At 43.0% G+C, this 9,894-nt stretch overlaps 1 protein-coding gene across 1 annotated transcript; it reads right to left on the bottom strand.

Moving 5' to 3' along the window:
* Positions 1-8,186: 8,186 nt before the first annotated feature.
* On the bottom strand, positions 8,187-9,392 carry LOC109255092 (olfactory receptor 139). The gene has a single exon (XM_019429507.2). It carries the CDS (start codon positions 9,351-9,353, stop codon positions 8,406-8,408), a length of 948 nt encoding a protein of 315 aa, XP_019285052.1. The 5' UTR covers positions 9,354-9,392; the 3' UTR covers positions 8,187-8,405.
* Between the last annotated feature and the right edge of the window lie 502 nt (positions 9,393-9,894).

Genomic DNA, 9,894 nt, shown 5'->3' on the forward strand with positions numbered 1-9,894 from the left:
GACTACAACCTCATGAAAGACCCTGGGCCAGAACCACCCAGTTAACATACTCCTAAATACTTGACCCTCTGAAACAGTATGAAATAATACTAGTTATTTTAAGCAGCTTTAAATATTATTCTTTTCCTGGCTTGCACATCCCTTCAGAAATGTTTAAAATTTAGATACTCAACAACAAAAAAAATACACTTATTCTCACTGAAAACCACTATGCTGTGAATTGTTCGGTTTTAGAATTTTAGCCCACTTCACCTGCTATATTCAGTTGACTAATACCTGATTGATGTCAAGACTGGTTACATGTCTTTATTTCCATATGCATGTCACAAAATATTGATCAAAGTTTGATCAGCACTGGCAAGGAGAGTTTAAAATTTTTCTACTGGACGGGGTGCGTGGGTGGCACAGTTGGTTAAGCATCCAGCTTTGGCTCAGGCCATAATCTCACGGTTCGTGAGTTCAAGCCCCACATAGGCTCTGTGCTGACAGCTTGGAACCTGGAGCCTGCCTCAGATTCTGTGTCTCCCTCCCTATCTGCCCTTACCTGGCTCATGCTCTCTTTCTCTCTCTCTCTCTCTCAAAGATAAATAAACATTAATTTTTTTTTAATTTCCACTGGAAATACACCGGAGGGCTTTGCATATTTCAGCAGGATGGGCAGTGTGTTTGCTTTTCACCAGTTGTGAAAGAAGTTGCATGGGGAACTCTGGCCAGCTGGCTGATCTGGTCCCTGATCTAATTTAGGAGGTGTGGCAGGAAAGGCAGCATGTTACTGTCTTGAGGGCACTAGTAAGATCAGTTGGGGGGTTGAGAGAAGCCAGGTGATATACCCTTAAACGAACTGAAAAAAAAAAAAAAAAGAAAATGTTACAGAATATTTTTCTGTCAGAATTTTCCCCCTGCGGCTGTCTTCATCTGTAAAATGAAAATTCTAACATTTGTCTCATGGGACAAATTTATGTAAGGATTAAGTAACAAAATGTATGTATAAGCCTAGTTAGTCTCTGGCTAGTTGTTAAATACATGAAAATAAATAGGGGTTGTTATTAACAATAATAAAAACATACTGAAAAGATATCAAAGAACATTTTAATAGAATCATTTTTAAGCCTCCAAATTATTTAAAAAATATAATTGATGTGGAAATGTGTATACATTAAAGAAGTGACATTTCTACTGTAAAAATTTCCTTTTAGGATCTGGTGTCTTGGTCATAAAAATTGTCTTGAGACTGAAAAAAACACACTGATACTTACATAGAAATAGACAATGGACAGAATGGAAGACACAGACCATAAACACATTTTTGGAGTTTTAATAATTTGATGTGTACATATTAAGCAGTAATTATCATGCATAAATTAAGCATAAATTATTGAGGCAATAGAGGACTCAATAAAATATTTAACACTATGTTGAGGCATTGATTGTTCATTTGAAAAAAAAGACCTCTTGGATGCATACAGTACACAATGTGGCCAAACCAATGTAGGAGAGGCTTAGGAGTTAAATACAAAACTCAAAATTGAAAAAATACAGGGGAACAAAGAAGCAAATATTTTTCATAACTGTCAACAATGGCAGACATTCTAGGAACACACAGGATGCGACAAGGCTCAAAGGAAAAGGTCAAAAGATGTGACTACTTGAACATTTAAAAAATTTTATGTAAAAAGTCACTCAAATTAAAATTAGGCAAATAATACTTGGAGAAATATTTGCAGAAAATACAAAAAGGCTAATGTATTTACTCTTTAAAGATCTATTAGAAATTCATACCAAACAAACTAAAAAAAAAGAAAAAGAAAAAATGAAGTGAAAACACTGACATCTCCTTAGATAAATAAGCCAAGAACTGAAAGGCAATTTATAAAAGAGAAAAATGCAAACATGGTTAACAGAAGAAATTACTCTGTTTTACTGGGAAGCAAAGTAAAATTATCATATATTTTTGCCTCTAAGATTAGAAATGATAAAAAAAAGTAATATTTGTGATGGTATGATGAAATAGACATGGATCATGTCCAAATGGATACCCTGTCACTTTCCTGTTGGTAGTTTAACAAGATGTAGTAAGAGTCCTAAACTATTCATATCTTATATTAAAGCATTTACTTCATAATAGTAACAAAACTCTTATTTATTTAGAAATAAACTTAACAGAGGGGCGCCTGGTGGCTCAGTCTGTTAAGTGGCCGACTCGTGGTTTCCCCTCAGCTCATGATCTCGCAGTTCATGGGTTCGGCTCTGCATGGGGCTCTGCACTTTACGGAGCCTGCTTGGGATTTTCTCTCTCTCCCTCTCTCTCTGCCTCTCCCCTGCTTGTACGCTCTCTCTCTTAAAATAAAGAAATAAGCTTAAAAAATGTTTTTAATGTTTATTTATTTTTGAGACACAGATAGAGTGAGTGGGGGAGGGGCAGAGAGAGAGGGAGACACAGAATTCAAAGCAGGCTCCAGGCTCTGAGCTGTCAACAAAGACCTTAATGGAGGGCTCGAACCCACGAACCGTGAGATCATGACCTGAGCCGAAGTCCGACGCTTAACCGACTGAGCCACCCAGTCGCCCCTAAAGAAATAAGCTTTTAAAAAAGAAATATTAGAAAGGTGGAAGTGCTCATTTTTAAAAGACTTCAGAGCTCTTCTTTAGAGGCAATACTTGAATAAATTGATAGACCATATACCATGTCCCTATCTGGAAAGATATATGGTAAAGCTGTCAATTCTCCCCAAACCATCTATAAATTTTACACATTCCAATGCAAATTTCCATGGTAGAAGGTTCCAATCAGAAAAATGATTCTATGTCAAACATGCAAGACTAATCAAGTCCACTTGGGAGGAAAGAGATCAACGAGAATGTGACGCGAATATGTGATTTCTAAAATGAGCTATGAATGAATGTGTATTCTAAAGCTATAGTGGTTGAAACATTGTGGTACAGACAGAATGGAGTAACACAGTAGAAATTCCAGAAGCAGGCAACAGTGTACCAAAGCATTTGATGTTTGACAAAAGGAGGTACTTCAAATTATTGGGAACAGTCTTGGGACCTAAGCTATAGAATTAAAAAAATAAAGCTGTATCACTATGTCACATCATGTACGAAAATGAATTTGAGATGTCCAAATGTAAAACATAAAATGTAAAAAATAAAATCCTAAAGTAAGCACTAGAAAATATAGATGAATATTTACATAAACTTGAGATGGGGAAAATAATTTCAAGTGTGACAGCAAAGACAGAAATCATAAAGTAAAATATATGCTTGGCTACAGAAAATGTTAAAAGTCAAAAACACCAATAGCATTAATAAGAGACAAATATAAATAAGGGAAATATTGGCAGCATATATGAAAAACAGCTGACACTTGTGTTAATGTAAGAAGAAAAGCTCAGCGTCCTTCACAAAGAAATGCAAAGTAAAACAGTAATGGGAAATAGTGATTCACTTATCATGTTGTAAAAACATTTTTGTAAATGGTAATATCTAGGGTTGGTGAGGACCAGGGAATTAGCCCTGTTGCACTGAATTGGTAGAAAAGCCAAATGGTACAATCTGCCTATTGATAATTTGTCAATATTCATAAAAGTGTTGAATATACATACATACACGCATATGGTCCGTTCAAGGAAACGGCTGTGCAAAGACATATCAAAGCCCTGCCTTTAAGAGTGAAAAACTGGAAGCAACCTGAACGGTCGAGGCAGGAGTTTGATCAAGGAAATCCTGGTGCAGTTATAAAATGATGCACCCTTACAATGAAGCAGGTGTGCTTCTTAATATGGGATTGAAAACAACCAGGCTGTCCTGGGAGGGGAGGGAGAACACAGAGTTCTGGATGTGAGAAGGTGGGAGAACAAAATGTTGAAAATCAGACAGAAAGTGGAGAAATGGGAGGCCGGTGTTTGCAGGGAGGCTGAGACCCCTGACCAGGCATTCTCGGTTTGAACGCATCCTCCCTCTACTCACAGCTTTGCTAATGAGTCTTACTAACGACACTATTGCAACCACCCGTCACTAATTGGCCTCCTCCACTGTCCTCCCTGAGGTCTAGTTTCTTTCCGACTTAAGGACCAAAAAGAAAGGAAGTCTTCTCTGGGCATCCCTTCCCTCTGGCCTTATTAGCAGAGATGCAGAAGACAATCAGCAAATCCCACCTTCCCTTAGCCCCTAGGATGCATTATCCTGAACTCTCATATGGGAGCTAATTAGAAGATTCTGTTTGTGGATCTTGGAAGGACTACATTCCCCAATCCTGACCCTGGCTGTCTCGGCGGGAAACCTTCATTAGAGCAGTTCCTGGGTGGGTGGGACTCCTGAGGTCCTGCGGAGGCTGGGGAAGTTAGCAAAGTTTATCAATTAGCTGCCTCTTGTGAATAGACCAAAAGATACTGAGGTGTCTAGGGGCCCAAGAGATTCATCATGCTCCCTCCCGTGGTGTGGAGGGGAGGGGTGCAGGGCAGCAGCTTCTACAGGACTGAGTCCTTCACCAGCTCATTCAAGGGAGCTGAAGGCCAGTGCAGTACAAAGGGCCTAGCACTGGCTGGGAAAGCCAGCATTTTTGCGGGGAAAATCCCTGCTTTGGTCCATAGTAGAGAGAGGACACAAACACTAGAAATCTGGCAATGCCTTCTACTTGAACCCCACGGAATTTTCACATCACCTTCACGCTGCACTTGTCAACTCAATAATTCTGTATTTCAATTCATTGAATGCTCCGAATAATCACTTGAAGTGCATGTTATGATGCCCTATGCATAGATGAGAAAAGTGGGGCCCGCACAGAGGAAGTGGCCTGCCCAGTGTTACACAGCTAGCTCATAGCAGTGTTAGCCCGGAAGCCGGGTCTCCTAACTTGACCACAGCGTATTTAATTTAACTAGGAGCATGGGCTTCTCACCTTGCTGCCTGGCACATAGAAGATGCTTGCTTTATTTTCTCTTCCCCGAATCTTACCCTGGACAGCTACCTGTCCATACCAAATATAAGGTCGGAATTCTTTTAGGCCCTGAGAGCATCATCTAACCAGGTCGCTCAAACATAAAAAACTCTGAAAACAGGTGACATATTATCTGGCTCATGTTCCAAGATTCCTTTCCAGGCTCTCTTCTTCCTGTTTCAATCATTATTAGCTATCAGGCCTTCGTGCCTCTGCCTGGCCCACTGCTACTACCTCTCCAGTTGCTGAAGACCAAGAACCGATTTTACACACCACAGGTCCACTGCCCATCAATTAATTGTTCCTGGGCTTGTACCCTGTTTTCAACCTTATTCTTGTCCATTTAATTGCCATGGTCCCTTATTTTCCCTCAGCCTTTGGCAACCTATGTGGGTCTGAGTATTTATCATATGGTAGGTGAGTGAAAAAAGCCAAGATATTTGGAAGGGACTAATTACAGATGAAAGGAATTGATGCTCCTAAAGTTCATGTAGCCTAAAGTAAAAGAGGCTGGACTCGAACCCAGGTCTCCACATGTCCTGTCTAAAGCTCTCTCCACTCAACTACGCTGCCTTTCCCATTTCTGAGACTCGCTGCACCTAGAGTCATTATCACCGTTTAGTTTTGAATTCTTTGGTGATTTATTAGAAGCAGGTTGGGAGGGAGGCAAAAATACTGCATCAGGAGTTGGCAGTTGGAGGCTGCCCTACCTACTAAGTCTGTCTACGGCCTCTGGAAAATCACTTAGCACATCTGTACCTTTGCTTTTTTTTAATATGCAAAGTGAGGATAATAGACGCTGGCCTTCTTACTCTGCAATCCTGGCCCTGGTTGTGGGTGACACTCAACTATGCAGTTACAATATTCAAATGAGAATAGATTTCAAAGTGTTCCGTAAATACTGTTGTGTGCTAATAGAACAAAAGAGAAAACCTACTACTTTTGTAATTTTCTTGAGTCCTAAGAGTGCCTCTCTCTGTGATGGACAAATGGTTAAGCCTCTTGATGGAGAAGGAGGCATGATTGGGATGCATATGAGAGCATCTTCCACTACTCATATGTAGATGCCCAATATGTATAAAATGACATCTGCTGAGCTTGACAGATGGGTCCTGGACGTCCTCAAAAGTTCACAAAGTAACCGATGACATCTGTAACATATTTCTTTGGATATGGGCTCTCTGAAGTCAGGGTGGTGATATGGTTAGAAGTTGTCTTTCGGTGCCAGGAGTCCACGAACCTTTGTCTGCAGCACAGGGAACTAGGAAAGGTCAAAATGGGTCCCCACCAAGATTAGTCACTACTTCTGAGTAGAATTACATTGGTGTGGAATGGAGGGTACAGTTCAAATGGTCAGGGCCAGGAAGGGCATGGAGAAGGGAGGAAGGGCCCACCGAGAGTATTCTCCTAGGATAGGGATCGTTTGGAGGAGCAAGATGGCCAATGACTGGCTTATGTCTCTCCCAGGCGTCCAAATCTTGACCAGGTGAACCCAGTGGCCTTCTGTTGGATGGACAAGCCAACTTACTATTTTTCTCAAAGATGAGGATGACAGAGGACACTTTGAAGGCCGGAGATAAAACACTACAGTCCATTCACCCTACCCTCCCAACTCCGCACTGTCACCATTAGCATTTCTTACAATTTATTTTTTGTCGTCGTTGTTTAAATTACAGAACCCAGTGAAAAAATTCAAATAAAAATACACAAAATAAAAGCTGAAGTGCTTCTCCACTCCCCACAGCCCTACCCTCCTCCACAGAGGGAAGCACTATCTAAGCTCGGGGGTTGTTGTCCGGGATTTTTTGCCTACTCACCCCCTCTGCCCCCGCACACATATCACATTATCGTCACTTTCCAAATTTAGCAATAGATGCTATACACCTTGTCATGTCAATACATTCACATTTCTTTTTAAACAAAAAGAGGCTTTTTATTAAAATGATTTACATGAAACTTGAATTGCTCATATTTGCATAGCAGAGTTAAAAACTATACAGTTCAGATTTCCCTGGGGAAGAAATGGCTTTGTGAAACATGATCACACCTAGTTAGGCTAAATAACAAAATTCACAATATCTAAAGGCAGGCCTAAAAACACCATGCACTTCAGAACATGAATTAAAGACAACCACTTTGTCATAGCACATGATGACTTGTTTATTATTACCCCTCCCCTGTCGCGTGCTCTAAGTTAAGTGGATCCCGGTTTCTGGGTGTTACGGGATTTCACACCCTGGTGCTCTGTGCTCAGCTTTGCTAACTAAATGTTCTCTTGCTAATTCTCTGCAGGAAAGAGACACTTCTTTGGCTGTAGCTTCAGGCAGGATTCTCTCAGTTCACACGGTTAGGAAATTGTTGTTCTTTTATGGCAAACTCAGTGATTGCCTTTATTTCATCAAAAACAGTGGGGTTTTTTTTCTTTTATATCCAGTATCTTCCTAATATTGCCCCCCTCCTCCTTCTTTTTTGGCCTAAAAATGTGCATAGTACCTTCATTTCACCAAAAGTTGCCCCAGCTGTGTCCTACAATTTCGTATCAGGATGAGTTTGTTGGACTCTGAGAGGGGCGCCTTACTATTCTGAGTGCTCCTTCTCCTGAAACATGCTCTGTCCTCACATTTTTGGTGCAGGAGCTGTGAGAGTCCGTTCGCACACGGACATGAAAATGTGGTGTTCCCACTAACGATTACTCAGGAAGGGGACACTGGTTTGCGGAGCCCGCATGTGGCAACGTTGCTCTGAAGAAGATGCCCGGCGGGGTGTTCGGACAGGTCCCAATGCCCCCTCCTAGGCTATGTCAAACCTCAATTTAATGACACAGTCCTGGGTTTATTTCCTGAAGAAGAATCTTCTAAAAACCACACCCCCTGCTCTGGTACGAATATATTTTGTCTTAAAAGGTGAGTGGAGGGTACAAACATTTTGCTTTTATTAGCATTTTAAATATATTTCAACTGAACACTCACTGAACTTAAAAAAATAGTTGAGGGGCACCTGGGTGGCTCAGTCGGTTGAGCGGCCGACTTCGGCTCAGGTTACGATCTCACGGTCCGTGAGTTCGAGCCCCGCGTCGGGCTCTGTGCTGACAGCTCGGAGCCTGGAGCCTGCTTCGGATTCTGTGTTTCCCTCTCTCTCTGCCCCTCCCCTGTTCATGCTCTGTCTCTCTCTGTCTCAAAAATAAATAAACGTTAAAAAAAAATTTAAAAAAAAAAAGTTGATTTGTGTCCCATTTCCCGACCCACATTATAATTTTCTCCCACCTGACTTTAATCCATCTCCTACCAGCTTTAGTTTTTCTCCCTAATCCAAGATAAACCATCCTCTACTCTGGTCCATACTATCTACTTTCCTCCCATCCCTCAACCCACCCCTGAAGACACCTGTGACCGACATCATGCCTTCAGCATGGGAAAGTCAGGGGGTGCTCTAGGAGGGAAGGGTATTTTGATGCCCTGCCTTCTCATTCAGGAGGCCGCTTCCCCATCAGCACCCTTTTCAGGGCGCCCTGCACATCAGGGTTCCGGAGGCTATAGATGAGTGGGTTCAACATGGGGCTGAGGATAGTATTGAGGATCCCAATCCCTTTGTCTTTGTCTGAGGCTGACACTGAGCCCAGACGCATGTAACTGAAGAAGCCAGTTCCATAAAAGATACAGACCACGGTGAGGTGGGAGCCACACGTGGAGAAGGCCTTCTTCCTTCCCTCTGCTGAACGGATTCGTAGCACCGCAGCTGTGACGTGGGCGTAAGACACTGAGATGAGGATCATGGGGAACACCCCCATGAAAGTGGCCCCCACAAAAAGCAGCTGCCCATTGAGGTGGATACTGGAGCAGGAGAGCCGGAAAAGGGGTGGGAGGTCGCAGTAGAAGTGGTTGACCACATTAGGGCCGCAGAAGTCAAGCACGGACACAGCCACCGTGTGAGTCAGAGCATTGATAAAGGAGACAGTGCAGCAAATGGCCACCAGGGCACCCCGGACTTCACGGCGCATGCGGGTGCTGTAGGTGAGGGGCTGGCAGATGGCCAGGTAGCGGTCATAGGCCATGGCTGTCAGGAGGTGACAGTCCACACCGGCCAGGAGGTGGAAGAAGAAGAGCTGTGAAACGCAGGCAGCGTAGGGGACTCTGCACTGGGGGGGCAGGAGACATGCTAGCATTGGAGGGACAGTGACAGTGATGCATCCAATGTCCAGCAGAGATAGGTTCCCCAAGAAGTAGTACATGGGAGTGTGGAGTTTGGGCTCCACAAAGATGGCAGCCAGGATGCTGAAGTTGCCCCCTACGGTGAGTACATAGGCAAAGAGGAAGACGACAAAAAGGATGGGTTTCAGTCTTACGTTTTCGGTCAGGCCAAGAAGGATGAACTCAGTGACAGTTGTCCTGTTCCCCCAGGCGCCTGGCTCCATAGGCTGCTGCTGCTGAGCTCTGTAGTGGGAGAAGACCTGAACCTGCCAGAGAAGGAAAGAGACACACAGTAGGCACCTAATCTGTGGCTACTGGATGCTGGGGTAATATGGCGTGGGCACCTACCAGCCTACAGCTTAAGCAGTCTCCTGGAGAGCCCCACGATGCCAGACATGGACCTTTAATTCCTGTTTCAGGCTGAGATCCGGGGGATCCTAGGGAAGGGGCTGGGGCAGAGGAAACTACTCTGGGGCCCAGGACTCTGACTATTTACCAGCATTTTAACAGCTATTAAGGTTGTGTCTGTGTGTAGTGCTGAATAGCAGTTCTGACTAGCTCAGTGAATAGATGAATATATGAGGTTCTAGAAAGCACAATATAGGAGAGTAGGAACAATCTAAAGAAGGGTAGGAGGACAAGATCTCACAAAATCAAGAAGAGATACAAAGGGAGAGTGAACAAAGAGAGGAGCAAGGAGCAGACCAAAGTACAGAAGCACTCGGACGCTAAATACGGAAGGACACGAAGGTGACTTAAGAAAGC

Source organism: Panthera pardus, unplaced genomic scaffold (assembly GCF_024362965.1).
Source record: "Panthera pardus isolate Hobbes unplaced genomic scaffold, ASM2436296v1 HiC_scaffold_3, whole genome shotgun sequence".
Classification (NCBI taxonomy): domain Eukaryota; kingdom Metazoa; phylum Chordata; class Mammalia; order Carnivora; family Felidae; genus Panthera; species Panthera pardus.

What these genes read in the sequence shown, in the direction of transcription:
- LOC109255092 (XM_019429507.2), bottom strand. Translation starts at nt 9,353, where the DNA reads ATGGAGCCAGGCGCCTGGGGGAACAGGACAACTGTCACTGAGTTCATC.